Source organism: Phocoena phocoena, chromosome 2 (genome assembly GCF_963924675.1).
Source record: "Phocoena phocoena chromosome 2, mPhoPho1.1, whole genome shotgun sequence".
NCBI classification, from domain to species: domain Eukaryota; kingdom Metazoa; phylum Chordata; class Mammalia; order Artiodactyla; family Phocoenidae; genus Phocoena; species Phocoena phocoena.
Window position 1 is genome coordinate 97,935,195 of NC_089220.1, and position 21,971 is coordinate 97,957,165.

Genomic DNA, 21,971 nt, shown 5'->3' on the forward strand with positions numbered 1-21,971 from the left:
TTATGGAGAAGTGAAGTGTAAATGGTTAAGCAAATAAACTGCAGGTCTTGTCTAGAAATCTGACTTGGGACTGCCCACAGCTGGCTTTTACCTACTCTCCAAAGTACAGAGGCGACTTCATTGTAAGGGGCAGAGATTGGCAAACATTTTCCTTTTATGACAGAACATAGGGTTCACCCAAACTTGCTACCAGAACATGAGTAGAAAGAGTAAAGATCCCAAAGCCTTAATTGGAACCATAGTTATAAAATTTTGCAAAGGAGACACACATATATTAAATAGCATTTCTTATATGAAGTTTTGTTTTATATAATATGTATCGTCTGGCTCAAATTCCTCTTTGTGCACTGAACCACTAACAGCAAATAATTTCTGTATTTAATTGTTCACCTAAACCGTAAAATTGGGCTAAAGTCATCTCCTCCAAGAGACCACATCCTCCTGTACATATCAAATCACGGCACTTGCCATGCTATATTAAATTCCCTGTTACATGTCACCCTTCTTCCCTAAGCTCTGTGCATATGTGTCCTTCATCTTTATCTCTCTAGTGCCTCCCATGTGACCTGGCACAAGCTACACACTCAGTAAACATTTTTGTTATTAGATGGAACTGGATTACCGTTCCCTTCAGGATTCTGATAATGTGCAAAAACTCTTAAAGAGGTAATACATTTCCAGGCTCTCACCTCTAACACTTGCAAAGACAAGAGCATAAATGGAGGTCCACATAGCATAGACCTAAATATTTATCATTTCTAAATCAAGCTAATATACTTTTTTTTTTTTTTTTTGCGGTACGCGGGCCTCTCACTGTCGTGGCCTCTCCCGTTGCGGAGCACAGGCTCCGGACGCGCAGGCTCAGCGGCCATGGCTCACGGGCCTAGCCGCTCCGCGGCATGTGGGATCTTCCCGGACCAGGGCACGAATCCGTGTCCCCTGCATCGGCAGGCAGACTCTCAACCACTGCGCCACCAGGGAAGCCCAAGCTAATATACTTTTAAGTGAAATGTGTTCTATCGTCTTACCTCAAAAAGTCAACTTACTTTTGAGCTTCCCTGGTGGTGCAGTGGTTAAGAATCCGCCTGCCAATGCAGGGGACACGGGTTCAAGCTCTGGTCTGGGAAGATCCCACATGCCGCGGAGCAGCTAAACCTGTGCACCACAACTACTGAGCCTCCACTCTAGAACCCACGAGCCACAACTACTGAGCCCGCATGCCTAGAGCCCATGTTCTGCAACAAGAGAAGCCACTACAGTGAGAAGCCCACACACCGCAATGAAGAGTAGCCCCCACTAGCCACAACTAGAGAAAGCCCATATGCAGCAATGAAGACCCTATGCAGCCAAATGTAAATTTTTTTTAAAAAAGAAAAAAAATAAACTTACTTTCATATTGATACAATAAAAAAATTTGGACCAGTTATTTTTTAATATGCTGAAAGTTGGCAAAATATCAAAGATAACAATTGAATTATCAATATGCATATTTTGGTGTCCTAAGAGGCAATGTTTGTGTTTTCCAGTGAAGATACAAATAAGTCATAAATTATATTTTTCTTTCAGAAATGTATATTTTCACCTTTATTTCAGCAAAATGATTAATTATGCCATTATAATAAAATATTTCAAATATTTTGTGTTCTATTCACAGTGGCACCAAATAATACATTTCCCAAGTCACATGATGTCTGTTGTCTTTAATTTTTTCGTGTTTTAAAATATTTAAGCATATCTTTGAACTTTTAAAAATTTATTTTCAGCCTTTTTTTCTTCTCTGAGGTTACATGTTTTCTATCCAATCTCAGTTTACATGCACTCTTTTTTTAAAATTGAGATATAGTTGATTTACAGTATTAGTCTCAGGTGTACAACATAGTGATTCAAAACTTTTACAGATTATATTCCATTTATATTTTTTATAAAATATTGGCTATATTCCCTGTGCTATATTACATTCTGTGGCTTATTAATTTTATATATAGTAGTTTGTACTTCTTAATCCCCTACCCCTATCTTGCCCCTCCACCTTCCATCTTCCCACTGGTAACCACTAGTTTGCTCTTCCTATGAGTCTGTTGCTTCTTTGTTGTATTCATTCATTTGTTTTATGTTTTAGATTTTACCTATAAGTGATAACATATGGTATTTATCTTTCCCCTTCAGACTTATTTCCCTAAGCGTAATATGTTCCAGGTCCACGTTCTTGCAGATGGCAAGATTTCATTCTTTTTTATGGCTGAGTAATATTCCTGTGTGTGTGTGTGTGTGTGTGTGTGTGTGTGTGTACACATCTTCGTTATCCATTCATCTGTTGATGAGCACTTAGGTTGTTGGCATATCTTGACAATTATAAATAATGCTGTTGTGAACACTGGTCTGCATGTATCTTTTCAAATTACTGTTTTCATTTTCTTTGAATATATACCCAGGAGTGGAATTGCTGGATCATATGGTAGTTCGATTTGTAGTTTTTTGAGGAAACTCCATTCTGTTTCCACAGTAGCTGCACCAATTTACATTACCACAAACAGTGTACTAGGGTTCCCTTTACTCCACATCCTTGACAACATTTGTAATTTATAACCTTTTTGAACATAGCCATTTTGACAGGTGTGAGGTGATACATCATCGTGGTTTTGATTTTCATTTATCTTATGATTAGTGATGTTGAGCATCTTTTCCTGTGCCTGTTGCCATCTCTGTCTTCTTTGGGAAATTGTCTATTCACGTCTTCTGCTCAATTTTTTTAATTAATTTGTTTGGGGGTTTTTTGATGTTGAGTTGTATGAATTGTTTATATATTTTGGATATTAACCCCTTATCAGTCATACCATTTGCAAATATTTTCTCCCATTCAGTAGGTTTTAGCGTTTTTGTTGATGGTTTCCTTTGCTGTGCAAAAGCTTTTAAGTTTAATCAGGTCTCATTTTTAAAATTATGCTTTTGTTTCCTTTGGCTGTGAGACAGATCCAAAAAAATTATTAGTATGATTTATGTCATAGAACGTTCTACCTATGTTTTCTTCTAGTTTTATGCTTTCCAGTCTTACATTTAGGTCTTTAATCCATTTTGAGTTTATTTTTATATATAGTGTGAGAAAATGTTCTAATTTCATTCTTTTACATGTAGCTCTCTAGTTTTCCCTTTACTGATCATTGTGGTTATAGATGATTTTACTACTTTTGGTTTTTAACCTTCCTACTAGGTTTGTACATGGTTGATTTACCACCTTTGCTGGATACTTGCCTTTACCAAGGAGATTTTTCTTTCTGTAATTTTCATGTTTTTTGTTGTGGCCTTTTCTTTTTCACTTATAGAAGGCCCTTTAACATTTCTTGTACAGCTGGTTTGGTGGTGCTGAACTCTCTTACCTTTTGCTTGCCTGTTAAACTTTTGACTTCTCTATCGAATCTAAATGGAAGCCTTGCCTGATAGAGTATCCTTGGTTGTAGGTTTTTCTCTTTCATCACTTTATTTTCTGCTTAAAAGTCAGCTGATAGCCTTATGGGAGTTCCCTCGTTTCTTTTCCCTTACTGCTTTTAATATTCTCTCTTATATTCAATTTTTGCCATTTTAATTACAATGTGTCTTGGGGTGGTCCTCTTTGGGTAGATCCTGTTTGGGACTCTCTGTGTTTCCTGCACTTTGAGGTCTGCTTCCTTTTCTAGGTTAGGGAAGTTTTCAGCTATTATATCTTCACATACGTTCTCTGCCCCTTTCTCTCTCTTCTCCTTCTGGGACCTCTGTAATGTGAGTGTTAGAATATTTGATGTTATTCCAGAGATTTATTAAACTTTCCTCATTTCTTTTTATTCTTTTTTTCTTTTTTCTGTTCAGCTTTGGTGATTTCCACTGCTCTGTCTTCCAACTCACTGATCCGTTCCTCTGTATCATTTAACCTACTGTCAAGTCCTAGAAGTGTATTTTTCATTTAGTTATTGTATTCTTCATCTCTGTTAAACAATTTTAACTTGTGGATTAAAGACCTAAATGTAAGACTGGAAAGCATAAAACTAGAAGAAAACATAGGTAGAACATTCTATGACATAAATCATAGTAATAACGATAACATTTATATACTAATAACTCTGTTCTTCCATTCTTCTCCTGAGTTCTTTGATCATCTTTACAATCATTACCTTGAACTCTTTCTCAGATAGACTGCCTATCTCCATTTCAGTTAATTCTTTTTCTGGGGTTTTATCTTGTTCCTTTTTTGGACCATGTCTCTCTGTCACCTCATTTTGTCTAATTTGCTGTTTTTATTTCTATGTATCTGGTAGGTTGATTATGTTTCCTGACCTTGGAGAAGTGGCTTTTTGTAGGAGAAGTCCTATGTGTCTCAGCAGCCCACTCCTCACTGGTCACCAGAGCTGTATGCTCTAGGGGTGCCCCTATGTGTGTGGATCCTTCTGTTGTGGAGGGTAGACTACTGGGGGCAGTCTGGTAGGCATGGCTGGCTCCCAGTCTGGTTGGTTGCCAGGCCCATCCTTGCACAGCGGCTGCCAGTCACCTAGTTCATAATTTTGTCTGGGAGTTTGGTCTATAGGTACTAGTATATTACTCTTGTTTCTGTGTATAGATGTGTTTTTTCTGTGTCTCTGCCTCTTTCTTGGTTCTACAGATTGTCTTGAATTAATCATTGCTTAGATAATTTGAAAATGTTCGATTTGGGATTGTGTTACCTCTTGTGTTTATTATTGGGATTTAAGTCCCTTTATAGTCAGGTTTGGAAAAGCAAGGATAACCTCAATTATCTTATAACAATCTAATTGCTTCAGTTAGTGTTTTCAGCCTGGAATATTAACTAAAGGGTGTTCCTATTATAAATTAAAGCCCTTAGCTTGAAGGAGATTCACAGACCTCAACCAGAACTTCTCAGAGGACATTTTCAACCTACATATAGTTAGGGATATTTGGGGTTTGGTTGTGCCTATACTTAGAGCCAGAATTGGCCAACATATTAATATTGAGCAGAGATAAATGTGTTCAGTAACATTATTTTTGTCTCTATTCCCCAGTGCTATATTACTATATGTTCAGATCAAAGTAACAGTGTTAAGCTATATTTTTTGAGCAAGAGAGAGGAAAAAAGTCACATATTAGAAAATCCTGCTTTATGGGAAAAGAATCTAAAAGTGGAGATATATATATATGATTCATTTTGCTGTACACTGAAGCTAACACAACCTTGTAAATCAACTATACTCCAATAAAAATTTTTAAAAAAGAAAATCCTGCTAAATAAATGTCAAAAAAAGGTCACAGCGTACAAAATAATTTTTGCTGAACTTAAAAGGTGAAGAAGAAATCAGCTGGCTTAGAAGTTAAATATAGTTCTTCTCCTTAATTCTCTAAGTATTAAATATCCAGGCCAAAAATGCGATCTACTCATTCCCATTTCCAGTATTAATCAGGGATTATGCCTCCTAGTTTGATTCATGTTTTATTCATGCTTACAAGTTTTCATTCTTTCTGGCACTTTGCATCATGCTAAAAGTAGTCAAAATGTGAAAGCTTGCAGATAAATAGAAAAATGCTGATACATTATCACTCTTTAACTCACCAGAATTCTCACCTTTTTCAGGAAGGCACATTAGACCATTCAGTCATTTCTCATTACTGCCTGAGCTATTCTACATAGGACCTAACGGATGATTTTTTCATTTTGTAAACTTTCAGGTCTGTCTTTAGCAATTCAATTTGCTTTAACCTCAGATATGTTATTTTCTTCCTTTTTGAAATACGAATAATAAAAGTAGATTGGAACACAGCATTGTTGGCAAACCAAACTTTATTAAATATTTGATTTTATCTGTTACAGAACATGAAAAGCAGCGGTTATGCAAGAGTACTGATTATATGAATTTGCATTTCAAAGTGAAATGGTTTTATATTGAATATGTGCGAGAACTTCCTGCTTTCAAGGATGCCGTTCCTGAATATTCCTTGTAAGTAGTGATTTTCACCCCCCAAGTTTATTCTCAACTCATAGTCCTGTAAAACTAAACCTGAATTATGCAGCCCTAAAATCTCTTCACATAATCTTCATTTGAATGCTGACATTTCTGTCATAAAATTAACATTAAATGATTTGCTTACCTTTGGGAACCATATTTAATTGAATTGTGTTGCATTTTTCAAGTATGACTTACTTGGATATTCAACTCAAAGAGAAAGAAATACGTAATACATAATACACAATGGCTCACATGATGAAATTATTTCTTGTAAAAGTGCTTGAACTCAAATTTTGTTGGGAAAATGAGGGGTGCTTGTGTATTGATCTATATAATCCAAATTACTCTTTATTTCAAACCTAAAAATGTCTTAGATATTTATATTTCTAAAATACAAGTCATTATTAAACAGGTAACATTTTCAGAAACATGAATCTATCAGATACAATTGTAATCACAGATTTATAATACTCTGCATTTTATATTTGTCAGAATTCTGTTTTATTCTGTTGAGGGAGGGCTTCCAAATTCTAGGCACTGTGCCAAGTGTTGTAGGACAACAGTGAATAAAATAAAGGCCTCACCTTGAAAGGAGCTTATACTCAAGGAGATAGTGTAAGAACAAAAATCCTGCTAAAGCAAGGCAAATTGAAATAATTACTAATTCAAGTAATATGAGCAAAGTGCAATGGGGTCTCACAGAAGAGAGATACTACCCCATTTCAATGACTCTACACAGTATTTATGGATGGGATAGCATTTGATACAGACTTTGAAATGTTTGGGCTATGGCAAGAAAATGAAAGGAAAGTTATGAGCATAATTATGGAGGAAGGAATACATGGGCTATGGTCCATGGGAAATAGTTTCATTTCAGTGCAGTACAGGGTATCTTTACAAAATTAGTAGAAAGTAATGTAGGAAACGTGGTTTTGAACTAGATTATATAAATACCGTGAAGCGTTTACCACTTTCATTAGGCATTGTGGGGTTGGAAAAGGGTAGAGAATGGAGCGGGGTAGGGAAGGGTATATATACATAATAGAGTGATTGTAGTAAAAATGTAAAGGATGAAGATGTATGGGAGAGAAATTTCAAAGATAGAATTTACAGAATTTGTCTACTGAAGACACATGAGGGTAAAAGAAAGAAGGAAGAGTTAAACATGCAGTACATGTGCCTAAGCGTTGGTAGTATCATTGACTGGGAATAGGGAAGTGAAAAAGGGAGCTATTTGCCAAGAGAATTCTGCTTCTGGCTCTGTGTAGACTAACTAAGCTACACTAACTTAAATCAGACTAACATGCTCACTGAAGACCAACTATAAAAGCAAAATAAAATTAAACAGTATCAGAGAGCAATTGAGGCAACCAGGGATTGAGAAGCTAAGGTCCCTGAGAAAAGAAATGCATTGAGGTGAACCCTGTATTTGCTGCAGTTTCTCTCCAGTCCTCTCCATCTACACGCATTTACCAATTTGCCATATAAGTCATGGTGGTCAAATAGAGAACAGTAACCCAGAGTTTATAGTGATCTCCCTGGGCTAGAGAAACAAACATTGGTGTTCAAGGCTCTGAAGGCTGCTTTGTCTTGTGGGACCAACATCCTAGAATAACAGGAACTACAGAGAAGTAAGTATAGCATGCTGCATGCAGTTTCTTCTTGAGGTATTCTCTGATTCTTAATCTACCCGTGTGTGGAGAGTGAGGCAGAAATAAACAAGTAGAAAGCAGGCACTAAGAGATTAAAAACCAAGCAGAGACTTCAGTAGTCTCACAATGCTGGGGAGATAAAAATTAGAAAGCAAGGCTTCCTAAGAAAGAAGAAGCATTATAAACATCCCAGGTTTTCAGGTGAGATCCCTGAAGGACTCTGTCCTAAAAATAAGGGCCAACTGGAAATAGCCCAGTCTAAAACCCAGTCTTTTCTAGATTCTGGTGATCTCCCTACATTCTGTCTACAAGAAGAAATTCAGATCCACTTTGGAGGAAATGATCAACCAAAGGTTCCACAATTCTTCATAGACAATGCACAATATTTAACAAAAGATTAAAGACTGCCAGGCAACAGGACCAAATGACTAGAATCCAAGAGAAAAAGAGAAATTAGTCTTATCAGACATAGAGTTTGATGTGTATTTCAAGTTATGGGAGAATTTCAACAGAAAAATGGAACCTATAAGAAGAATAAAATGGACATTGTAGAACTGAAATAGGATGAAATTAGGAATGTGATAGGTGGACCTAATGGCAGAATATACATAGCAGAAGAGGGCTTAAAATAACTGGAACATATTTTTGAAGAACATATTCATATAAAAACATAGAAAAAAATACAAGATATAGAAAAAATAGAACAGGGATATATGGGACAAATTATAAAAAGGTCTAATGTACAAAGACCTGAGTTCCAGAAAAGGAGAAGAGAGAAACAGTACTAGAGCAGTGTGTGAAGAGTTACTAGATGTGGATTTTGCAAAACTGATGAAAAACATGAAGCCACATTCAAGAATTTCTGTAAATCCTAAGAAGGGTAAATGCAAGGAAAACTACCTGTAGGTACATCATAGAAAACTGCTTAAAATCAAAAAGAAGAAGAAATCTTTAAATGTACTGGGTCAAGAAAGGGAAGACACTTTACCTTCAAAAGGGCTGCAATAAAACAGTTGGCTGATTATTCAGTAGAAGTTACTGAAACCTGAATACAATGCAATGATATCTTTTAAGTGCTGAAAGAAAACAACTATTTAGAATTCTACAAGTGTCAAACGTAGCCTTCAAAAATAAAGGAAAATAAAAACATTTATATAACTGAGAAGTTGACAGGACTTATTTCCAGCAGACTCTCACCAAAAATATACTCTAAGCCTTCAGACAAGGAAAATGACTCGAGATTAAAATACAGTAATATAGTAAAGAATTACAATCATTAAAGAAGGTGAACAAATGTGTACATTTAAAACACATTAAAAACATAAAAATTAAAAAATAAACACATTAACTATATAAAATTTTAAAAATCTGTAGAATAAAATATACATAGGATTAGGACTACCCTGGTGATGCAGTGGTTAAGAATCCACCTGCCAATACAGGCGACACAGGTTCAATCCCTGGTCTAGGAAGATCCTATATGCTGTGGAGCAACTAAGCCTGTGTGCCACAACTACTGAGCCTGTGCTCTAGAGCCCATGAGCCACTACTGAAGCCCGTGCGCCTAGAGCCTGTGCTCTGCAACAAGAGAAGCCACCGCAATGAGAAGCCCATGCACCACAATGAAGAGTAGCCCCCACTCACCACCACTAGAGAAAGCCCGTGCACAGCAATGAAGACCCAATGCAGCCAAAAATAAATACTAAATAAACAAATAAATTTAAAATAGAAGACAGCAATAGCATGAAAAGGTAGAAGAGTGATACACTGAGTAAATACAAGATCCTTGACTTGTTTGAAAAGTGTAAAATACTCATTTTAAAAAGCTTTGAATATATCGTGGATGAGTATTATAATTTATAGTGTAACCCCTTAAGGTATAATATAATACTATGCATCAATAAGATAATGGGGAAGGGGAGGAGGATAAAACAACATTACATAAAAGTCAAGAAACGAGAATGAAAAGAAGGAAGAGCAAGTAGGAAACTGAGGGTGAGGGAAGCAAGATGATAGATTTAAAATTTAATGTATCAGAAAATTAAGTGTAATCATTAAATGCAAATAGATTAATACTCTAGCCAACAGGTATTGTCCTACTAGATAAAATAGCAAAACCCAAAATATCTTGCTTACAATTTATTCACCTAAAACATGAGTCTAGAAATGTTAAGTGAAAGGATGAAAAAATAATTGAAAGGAAAATCACACAGCTATCCTGATATTAGACAAAATAGATTTTAAGATAAGAAATACTTTGAGAGAGAGAAACTTTTCATGATGATTAAAGGAGCAATTCAACAAAAAGATGGGAAAGATATCTAATGGAAAGATATCCCATGCTCTTGGATTGGAAGAATTAATATTGTTAAATGGCTATACTACCCAAAGCAACCTACAGATTTAATTTGATCTCTATCAAATTACCCATGACATTTTTCACAAAACTAATGATCACCCTAAAATTTACATGGAACCATGAAGGACCCGCGAATTGCCAAAGCAATCCTGAGGAAAAAGAACAAAGCTGGAGGCATAACCCTCCTAGACTTCAGACAATACTACAAAGCTGCAGCAATCAAAACATCGTGGTATTGGCACAAAAACAGACATATGGATCAATGGAACAGAATAGAGAGCCCAGAAATAAACCCACACATCTACGCTCAATTAATCTTTGACAAAGGAGGCAAGAATATACAGTGGAGAAAAGACAGTCTCTTCAGGAAGTGATGTTGGGAAAGCTGGACAGCTACATGTAAATCAATGAAGTTAGAACACTCCCTCACACCATACAAAAAAAAAACTCAAAATGGCTTAAAGACTTAAACATAAAACATGACACCATAAAACTCCTAGAGGAGAACATAGGCAGAACATTCTCTGACATAAATCATAGCAACATTTTCTTAGGTCAGTCTCCCAAGGCGATAGAAATAAAAGCAAAAATAAACAAATGGGACCTACTCAAACTTATAAGCTTTTGCACAGCAAATGAAGCCATCAACAAAATTTAAAGACAGCCTATGGGATGGAAGAAAATATTTGCAAATGATGTGACCAACAAGGGATTAAATTCCAAAATATAAAAACAGTTCATACAACTCAATAAAAAAAACCAAACCACCTAATCAGAAAATGGGCAGAACAAATAAATAAATATCATTTTTCTTTTTGTTCAAACTTTAAAAATAAATAGGCAGAAGACCTAAATAGACAATTCCCCAAAGAAGACATAGAGATGGCCAACAGGCACATGAAAAGATGCTCATCATCACTAATTATTAGAGAAATGCAAACCAAAATGACAAAGAGGTACCACCTCACACTGGTCAGAATGGCCACCATCAAAAAGTCTACAAATAACAAATGCTGGAGAGGGTGTGGAGAAAAGGGAACCCTCCTTCACTGTTGGTGGTAATGTAAATTGGTGCAGCCACTATGGAAAACAATAATGGGGATTCCTTAAAAAACTAAAAATAGAGTTGCCATATGATCCAGCAATCCCACTCCTGGGCATATATCTGGAGAAAACTCTAACTTGAAAAGATACATGCACCCCAAAGTTCATAGCAACACTATTTACAATAGACAAGTCATAGAAGCAGCCTAAATGTCCATTGATAGATGAATGGATAAAGGAAATGTGGTACATATATACAGTGGAATACTACTCAGCCATAAAAAGAATGAAATATTGCCATTTGCAGCAACATGGATGGACCTAGAGGTTATCATACTAAGTGAAGTAAATCAGACAGAGAAAGAAAAATATCATATGATGCCACTTATATGTAGACTCTAAAATATGATACAAATGAACTTATTTACAAAACAAACACTCATAGACACAAAGCAAACTTACGGTTACCAAAGGGGAAGGGGGAGGGAGGGATAAATTAGGAGTCTGGGATTAGTAGATACAAACTGCTATGTATAAAATAGATAAACAACAAGGTCCTACTGTGTAGCACAGGGATCTATATTCAATACCCTGTAACAAACCATAATGGAAAAGAATATGAAATAGAATATATATATATATATATGAAACCATAACATACATAACTGACTCACTTTGCTATACACTAGGAACTAACACAGCATTGTAGATCAACTATACTTCAATTAAAATATTTCAAAAATAAAATTTAAAAAGATATTTCATTTCTAAATTTGTAGGTATCAAATGACATGTCAGCAAAATATATAAAGCAAAACTTGTCAGAAGTAAAATGAAAAATCAAATCTACAATTTGGAGATTATACATCTTTCAGAAACTGATTGAAGAATCAGACAAAAAATGTCATTAAGAAAAAAGACATTTCAACAACATGATATCTGTCCATCTATTTCTGGTCACCCAGAGTTTCCACAAATTTTCATAGATATTGTTTATACACATACACACACACACACACACACACACACACACACTACCTATCTACAGTTATAACCAGCAATGAAAAAATACACATTGTTATCAGATGTACATGGTGCATTTACCAAAATAGACTATCTGATAGACCAAAAAGCAAGTATAATGAATTTTAAGAGATTGAAGCATATACTGTATGTTCTTGGACCACTGTGGAATTAAGCCAAAAATCAGCTCCAAGAAGATAACTAGAAAGTCACCAGATAGGGAAATTAAGCAGATACTCTAGATGATTCATAAGTCAAAAAACAAATCACAGTGTAGATTACACGATATTTTTAACTAAGTGATAAAATATGGCATGTCAAGACTTGCGGATTACAGCTAAAACAGTAAACAGAGGAAGATTTATAGCTCTAGTTCTATAAAGAGAAAGGAAAAAAGGCTATAAAAACAGTAATATAAGTTATCAGAAGAAATGTTTAAACGCCACTCAAGTCAAGAGAAAGTAGAAAAAGAAAATAAACAACATGACCTGGAATAAAAATAAAGTAGAAAATTTAAGGAGAAATTAAAAAGCCAAGTGTGTTTTTGAGAAGACTATAAAAATCAAAAAAACCTTAGGCCAGTGAAAAAAGATATGTCACAAATTACCATTTTCAGGAAAAGATGTCACTAAAGATGCTATAAAGATAAAAAATTATTAAGAGTATTTATGGTAGCACATTTAAAAGTTAGACAAAATGTACAAATTCCTTTAAAAAGAAAACTTATCAAGCTAGCATAGGAAAAAAGATTAAATCTGAGCGGGTCTATAACTATTTTAAAATTTGAATCCTTAAATAAAAATCATGTCACAATTAAAACTCCAGGCCCAGATGGCTCCAAATGGAATTCTTCCAACTGTTTAAGAAAGAATATCAGCACTGTTACACAAACTTTTCCAGAGAAGGCAGGAATACTTCTCAAATCCTTTTTGAGGTCAGCGTATCCTCACTACTAAAACCTATTGAGAACATGACAAGTAAGAATATTTACAGGCCAATTTGTCTCTGACCATAGTTTAAAAAAATAAATGAAATATTAGCCAGTAGAATTCAGTGGTCTATGAAAACAGTAATAGAACATGACCATGGGGAATTTATTCCTGGAATATGAGATTAGTTAAACATTTTAAAAGCAATGAATGTAAATCACCACATTTAAATTATGAAGGAGAAAATCGCTACAATCATTACACTAAATATATAACAATAATTAGATAAAATAGAACATTCATTTATTATAAAAATCTTTTATCAAGTGAGGAATAGAAGGGAACTCTCTTAATCTAATAAAAGACCCACCCTTCAAAAAAAAAGTGTACAAACATTCTCATGGATCAAATTTTGAAAACTTTCCCGGGATCAAGAATGACTGATTGTATATGTGTATAACTGAATCACTTTGCTGTACAGTAGAAATTAACACAACATTGTAAATCAACTATACTTCAGTAAAATAAATTTTTTAAAAAAGAACGAGACCAATAGCTGATAACGTCACTTTTATTTAACATTGTGCTAGAAGTCCCAGGCAGTACAATAAGACAAGAAAGAGAAAAGTTTAATGGTTGTAAAAGCATATAATGATGCTATCCATATGTGTATATGACATATTTATACACCTAGAGAATTCAAAAGAAAGTATAGGAAAACTAATAGAATCTAAAAAGTGACTGTAGTAAGTTCATTGAATTTCTATGTGACAGCCACAGTTAGAAAATTACATATAAACAATACCGTTTGAATGGCATTATAACCGTGATAAACACATGTGATGAAAGGTGTGCGTGCCCTCTACTGAGGCAACTATAAAATATTACTGAGAGGATTACTTAAGATGAACGAAATAAAAATATACAATATTCCTAAAAAGATGCATTATTGTAAAGGAGGTAGTTCTCCCCACATTGACATACAGATTCAAAGCAATCCCATAAGGAGTCCCGCAGCTATTTTTGTGTAGATTGACAAGTTCATTCAAAAATATGTAATACGTAGAAATGCAAAGGGCTAAGACTAGCCATAGCAATCTTGAAGAGGAAGTAAAAAAGTTGGAGAACGGCACTCAGTCATCAAGACTTATTCAAAAGTTAATTATTGATTGTATGGTGTGGTGCATGACAAGTAGACCAATGAAACAAAATAGTCCAGAAACAAATCCACACATTGCTGTTACCTGATGTGCTTCAAAGATGCCAACTCAGAGGAGTGGGGGAAAGGATGACCTTCTGAATAAATGGTGCTAGACAACTGTATATCCATACGGAATAAAGAACTTTGAAACTTAGACCATTCAAAAAACCCACCTATGGTGGATTGCAGTTCACTAAAAGTTAAAGGTAAGCACCCAGAATCAGTTACAGGAGATGAGTCCGTGTAGATGAAAGCCAGATGGTAAAGCCCTAAGAAATGAGAGAATGGCACAATGGGGGACATAGCACACAAGATCTACATTTTACAGGATTTTGAATTGTAAAGGGAACTGTAGAGTGGGAATTGGGAACTAAGCATATTTGAGGCAGCATTGGAAGGGCCAAGAGAAAGGTAGAGATTGAAGGTAAAAGAGAAGGGGATATATATATATATACACATACATGTATATGGTACACTGCACAGCATGCAGGACCTTAGTTCCCCGATCAGGGATTGCACCCATGAACCTGTACCCCATGTAGTGGAAGCTTACTTGGACTCCTAACCGCTGGACTGCCAAGGAATTTTGAGAAGCGGATATGTTTGAGAAGTGAAACTAAAGGTCTTCAAGGTAGCAGAACTAGAAAAAGAGAATGAAAAGAGATTATTGGTCCTGAACTACTCTCCGATAAGAAAAGAGCAGTATTCACTGTGAATAATGTGCAAATGACATCTTTTATAGTATGCAGTACTATCGATTTTTTTTTTCAGGTGGTTTGAACCTTTTGTCATGCAGTGGCTAGATGAAAATGAAGACGTGTCAATGGAGTTCCTTAATGGAGCCCTGGGAAGAGACAAAAAAGATGGAGTGAGTTTAAATGACTTTCAGATTGCTTATTGTCAAGATTCATTTACACTGCTCACTTTTAAGCTAATGGGAATTTTTAGGCTTATTGCTATTAATCAAGTTTACTTTTAATCCTCTCATTACCAAAATATAATTAAAACACAATTTTAAATGCTGATAAGAACCCTAGGGAATTGCTTTTAAAAAAAATCGATCACCCTTTTGCCCCAAGATTCTTTACTCCTTGAATTGGTCTGAATCTACAAGTTCAGTGGGCTTATACAAAGCTCCCCTGTTGTTCTGGAACCCTTCCAGGATTCCAAGATTAGGAACAGACACCCTCCCAATCCCTCTGGAGCAAATCAAATGTCTTGAGCCACAATCGGCTTGCTAAACCATCCTAATGTCTGTGGGGAATGAGAAATTGAAAGAACCAGTCCCTCAATTCAGTAATGGAGAAACCAATTAATAGCAACCTGCCCCATGATATTAGTTTTACTACACTTTCCAGAAAAGGAGATGGATGATTTTAAAATGAGCAAGCATTTTATTACTGGGAAATGAAAGTACATGATATAGGAGATTGAGCTGTTTTTGTGAAATAATGAAGATTCCTTCCACAGTCCCTCTAAAGTACGCTTATGAGGATGGTTTCACCTTCTCTCCCCTCAGTTCCAGCAGACATCTGATCACGCACTGTTTTCTTCCTCTGTGGTTGATGTCTTTGCTCAGCTTAATCAGAGCTTTGAGATTATTAAGAAACTGGAATGCCCCAATCCTGAAGCATTATCTCACTTAATGAGAAGATTTGCAAAGGTAGGTTAAATGGAATGAATCCTTCCTTCGCTGGGACTATGGCATGTTGTTATTTTCCTGCACAGAATTTGAAAAATGCTGTTGTTTTGTAGCATTAGTCTTGTCTGACTACTACCCCAATTTAATTTTCTAATTCCAGTAAAAATAGGCTGTTTCAGGTATGTCATCTAACTCTTTTTACCCTTCCTGTTTCCTAAGTATGGATTTATCATCTTAAAAAATCTATTATTCACATGAATGACTCAGTCATTTGTAATTGATGAGACTACCATAGGTGGCCAAATTAATTTCTATTTCAGCTTTGTAGCTGAAAATAAATCTTGGAATTTCATATTCAAACCGCAGGTATTTTTTTTTAATCAGTACTACGATAAAAAGTATTTGAACTTGGAGTAATGAGAACTGAGTTCTAACTTCAAATCAGCCAATAACTGTGGTGTGAGTCTGAGCAGTTCCCTTGATTTTTTTTTTAACGTCTTTATTGGAGTATAATTGCTTTACAATGGTGTGTTAGTTTCTGCTGTATAACAAAGTGAATTAGCCATACGTATACATATATCCCCATATCCTCTCCCTCTTACGTCTCCCTCCCACCCTCCCTATCCCAGCCCTCTAGGTGGTCACAAGCAAGGTCACAAAGTCGCTTGATTTTTATGAGTTTAATTTTCTTAGTTGGCAAATTGATTTTGAGCAATCAGATTCCTCTGAAGACCTCTTCCTCCTCTTACTGTCTAAGAAGGCTTGCAGAGTACTTACTATTTTGCAAAAGTTTCTGGGGAAGTATAAGAAATAAAAAATGCTGTCTCTGGCCCTTCAAATCTTTATATATATATATATATATTATATATAATAATCAAGACCACATGACATGAACTAATTGGGAGATGGCATGAAGAGGGCCACAATTCAATCTCAAGCACAGTAGAGCGCACAGTAAGTTGAGCGGAAGGAAAACTAATGAGAGCTGAAATACAGTTTCCCTGGGAAAACAGGGCTCATTCAGCCTAAAAAGGTGAAGTTAGAAAAGTATTGTAAGCCACGGGAATAGCAGGAACAAAGGGAACGGAAAAGCTGAGCATGACGTGAAGAGCAGGGAGAAACAATCCTCTGGCAAAAAACCAAAAAAAAGGAAAAGAAAAGGGAAAAAAAAAAATCTGTTCTGGGAGAAGTAGTGGGGAATGTTAGGAGAGTGAGGATGGGTCCAGATCTTGAAGAGCTCTGCTTCCCAGGCTGAGAAGTTTATACTTAATCTTTTGAACAGTTTAAGAAACAGTGAATATTTGGAGATTTTGAATCACGGTAGTGATATGACAAATGTAGGGATGTAGGGCAATGACCTACACACCCCTATGCCTGACGGCCCTAAGCATAAGCCTGGCTTCATGGGTTGGATGATGGCAGAGGTTTCAGCTGGCTGTTTATTTGACATGGGCTTACTCTTTGCCTCACTTGCACAATTTACTAGCCACTTTAAGAGATGTAGTCATGAATAAGCACAATCTGACCTCAAAAAACCTATAATGAGATGGCCAAACCTATAAACAACTATGAAAAAGTCAAATGCTATAATCGGGGTATCTCAGGGGTTGAAAAAGGCCTAGTGTATATCTATATCTCTCTATCTTCTATATAGATATATATATAGAGAGAGAGGTAAAGAGATATATATATAGATCATGTTAAAAAATAAAGACATGCCAAAACTCAGTGAAATTGTATAATATTTAAGACGTATTAATTTGCTAGGGCTGCCATAAATAAAATACCACAGAATGGTGGCCTAAACAGTAAAAATTAATTTTCTCACAGTTCTGGAAACTATAAATCCAAGATCAAGGTGTCAGCAGGTTTGTTGTCTTCTGAGGGCTCTCAGGGCTTCTTGCAGATGACTATCTTCTTACTGTGTCCTCACACAGTCTTTCCTCTGTATACCTGCAACCCTGGTGTTTCTATGTGTGTCTAAATTTTCTCTTCTTATAAAGACACCAGTCATACTGGATTAGGGCTCACACTAATGGCCTTATTTTAACTAACTCACTTTTTGAAAGGCCTTATCTCCAAATACAGTCATATTCTGAGATATTAGGAGTTAGGGTTTCAACATATAAATTTTGAGGGACAAAATTCAGCCCCTAAAGGATGTATACATTTAACGTGCCACTGCTTTCAACCACAGACACCAACACAAGAGTAGATTACTTCATGTGCATTATCACAAAAAGCCTAAATTTGAGATCCTTTATGAATGGGAGGCTTGAGCCTGACCCTGTCATTGGCTCTGGCTCTTAGAAAACTTTAAGCCTGGTTCACTGACAGGTGGATTAGGAAAGGGCTTCTTGTAGAAGGCAGCATCTTTATTAACTGTAGTAGGATAGTTTTGCTGAGGTAACAAGGAAACCAAGAAACTGTATGATTTAACACAACAAAGATTTACTTCCTGCTCACCCAACATCAGATACTGGTTGGGCAACCCTATGGGGGAGCCTTTGTCAAAAATGAACAAAGCCGGGGCTTCCCTGGTGGCGCAGTGGTTGAGAGTGCGCCTGCCGATGCAGGGGCACGGGTTCGTGCCCCGGTCCAGGAGGATCCCACGTGCCACGGAGCAGCTGGGCCTGTGAGCCATGGCCGCGGAGCCTGCGCATCTGGAGCCTGTGCTCCGCAACGGGAGAGGCCACAGCAGTGAGAGGCCCGCGTACCGCAAAAAAAATAAAAATAGAAATAAAAATAAAATAAACAAAGCCAGATACTAATTAAAGTTGTAAGGACAGATTTTAATTAGCAGTAAATGAGTGCAATGGGGAAGAGTCCAGACTGAACGAGAGTCAATTTTGATTTGTACAGACGTCACTGGCTGTTTTAGAGGCAGAGTGTAGGAACAGAGAAGACACAAGCAGGGGCTCTCTCTGTCTTTCTCTCTATACTGTCCCCACTGCTGAAGCCCAACAGTCCACCAAAAAGAAAATCATGACCTAAGTTCACACACTCAGAAATCCTACCTTCCAGGCCTTCCTTGTACCCCTTCCATCAACTGGTTCTCTCTGAAGAGTCATCTCCACCCTGCCGTGCATTAGGTAGGACAATGGTTCTCAAACTTCAGCTTGCACCACTACCACCTGGAGGCTTGTTAAAACATAAATTGCTGGGACTCAACCCCAGAATTGCTGCCTCAGTAGACCTGGGACTGGATCAGGGAATTTAGATTTCCGACAAGTTCCCGGGTGATGGTTATGATACTGTTGGAGACATGCCTGAAGTAGACATGTCTTAACTAACTACAGATGACCCTTGAACAATGTGGGTTTGAACTACGGGGGGCCACAGTTTTTAATAGTGAATACTATAGTCCAACATGATCTGTGGTTGGTTGAATTCGGAGATATGGAAGAACTACAGATATGGAAGGCTGACTATAAGTTATGAGTAGATTTTCCACTGTGTGGAAGGTCAGCGCCCCTAACCCCCTGGTTGTTTAAGGTTCACCTGTACTCACTAGTATTAATTAAAGAACTAATATACAGTCATGATTTTACTTTGTTGAATAAATTAGAATGAAATCGAGGTTGCCCCTGAATTGTACATGAACACTTTCATTCAGGCGTACTTTGTATACTCACAAAGAAATGGATGTTGTCACAGCCAGTGTACTCACAACTCTTACGGACACAAGGCCTGAAACTACATCCTACATGGCTGAGCCCTTTTCCTTAAATGCAACCTATCCAGACTTGCTAACCACTGGCATTTGTAGGCTAGTGGATGCGAGATCGTGGGATCAGTTTCCTCCCAGCAGGAATTCAAGGGACTAGGTTTTTCCTATGAAGTAGAGGCAAGAATTAGACCATGGGAAGACCTTAAGAATAATCAGAAATGGATGTGTGGATTCCCCTGCCCAAGCTAAATCTTGAACAAGTGATAGTCTGAGTTGCAACAAGCTCCTAAAGTCAGGCTTCTGTTGGTTTTTGTTCTTGCCATATAGTGAAATGATCCCTGCAGTTTACAGTATCATAAGAACCTGTAAATTGAGAGTAGTATTCATATGTATGAGTAAATCAGCACTCATTAGGGAAGTCCCAAAGTAATTTTCAACATTACATCTAAAATAAGTTTTGGACAGGTGCATTTGGAAGATACTTCAGTCTGATCCACCACCTGTTTTCCTAGATTTATTGGTCTGCTGCTTGATAAGATGTTATATTTTCCAAAGTCAGTCTTCCATTTAAATTGATGCGTATTATCACTTTACCTTGTACTTCCACAAACTATGGATTTTCTGTTATCCCTAATTTCAGGTTTCAGGTTTTCATTGTGATTTTTAAAGTCTATAAGACGAGTTCATAGTCCCATTCGGTGAATTCAGCTTTGTAAATTAAACATCTCTCCTTTAGTTTAACTCCTTGGACTGTCTCCCCAAGTTGATTTTGAGCCGCAAAGAAAATTCAGACGAATAGGTTATACAAAAACTAAAATCTTTTTTGTCTTTGCTTTTCTATGGAAAGAGATGGTCTGTATCTGCTGCTCTTGTTGCTTTCTCTCTTCTAAGAAAATCATGTCCACATTGGGCTTATGATAATTCAAGCTCTGTAAGTAACAGCAGTAGGATGCAAACTCATCAATATCTCTTTAAGTAGTTGAAATAAAATGTAACAAAGTTTGTTCATTTTCCCTTATTTTGCATAATTAATGGGTGCAGAGGGCATCCTTAGGCTCAGAGAGAGTTATTAGATGGAGAGGGAAAATTTAGAATTAAGATGAAAAAGACAGAAAGAGGGGAAGGATTAGGCAATATTTTTTAGCAAATATTGCACCAATAAATAACTTACTAATTAAAGGTAAATGTATTGAGATAGTGTGATGCAACAAAAGCTGAAGTTTAGGTCTTAAGAGGTGGTATTTATTATTAGTAAGGCTCCTTATCATAGAAAATTACTGAAAATATTCATTGCTAAGTGACATATATGGGAATGTTCTGACCCCCCTCTCATAATGAGGTATTTAGGAACAATGCAGAAAGTTGAAAAAATAACCATCACAAGGAATTTTGTCATAGGGGTGCGTGTGTGTGTGTGTGTGGGGTGGAGGGGGAGAGGATGGGAACTAGAAACCATGAGAGATGATGAAAGCATGAAGTGTCATTCAGGAAAAGAAAAATCATTAAGGGGGCATTAGGTAATAAGTATCCAAGCATAGAGGAGGTTACCCCCAAACAGTACACCTTCTGAGTATTTAGATAAGTTAGAAATAAAGAATTTTGTGATGGAGCTGGTTGTATTAAAATGGAATGGATGCATGTGGAATATCTTCCAAATGTACTCGGAAATATTACAAATTGTCATCTAAATATAATAGTTTAATTGAGATCCTTCTTTTGGCAAGGGTGTAGATTTACTCACTACTTATGGCCATTGTTCAACTGAATATTACATTAGAAAAGTTTTCCCAGTTAACATAACCTGGATTGTGTGTGTGGGGTGTGTGTGTGTGTGTGTGTGTGTGTGTGTGTGTGTGTGTGTGTGTGTGTGGAGATAGATACATATATCTGTATATACATACATATAGGTCTTTACTTACCTGGATACATTTCACAATGTTTTTTTCCTAGACCATCAATAAAGTTCTGCTTCAGTATGCTGCAATTGTATCAAGTGATTTCAGTTCATACTGTGATAAGGAAAATGTGGTAAGTAAAAATGTCTCTACTTTCAAGTATTCCTCAGTTGAGAACCACTTCTTCAAACTAATAAGTAAGCAAAGGAAGTTGTTTTCTTTCTGTTTTCATACAGGATGATAGAAAATAGGGATCTCAAGAAATTGTTTGAAAATTTCCTAGTAGTCCTGAACTGGTACAAAATAGAATTCAAAGGAAGGTTGAGAGCATCTCAATGCCAGCCAGCTTGTGGTTTTCCATGATGATAAGGAATAAGGCTCATATAAACAGCTGAAAACCCTCATCATTGTAAACACTGGAGCTGGGACCTAGGAGTTAAAAAGTTGTTTATTGTTAATACCAACTAGTGTAGTTTTGGCACCAATACCAAAATGAGTATAATTTAGCCTTTCAGTTTTCAAATAAATTGAAAAGGATGGTTAATGTAAGGAGTGATGCTAATTTATACTCTGAATTATTAAATTAGCCTTTT

General features: G+C 36.3%; 1 protein-coding gene across 2 annotated transcripts in view; it reads left to right on the plus strand.

Moving 5' to 3' along the window:
- Positions 1-21,971, plus strand: part of UNC13C (unc-13 homolog C) — a 597,834-nt gene that overhangs the window by 485,133 nt on the left and 90,730 nt on the right. For both annotated transcript variants that reach the window (XM_065872546.1, XM_065872547.1), the window contains 4 exons: positions 5,828-5,954; positions 14,943-15,039; positions 15,691-15,834; positions 21,434-21,511. In XM_065872546.1, the coding sequence (XP_065728618.1) occupies positions 5,828-5,954; positions 14,943-15,039; positions 15,691-15,834; positions 21,434-21,511 (446 nt within the window). The remainder of the gene's footprint in view (positions 1-5,827; positions 5,955-14,942; positions 15,040-15,690; positions 15,835-21,433; positions 21,512-21,971) is intronic.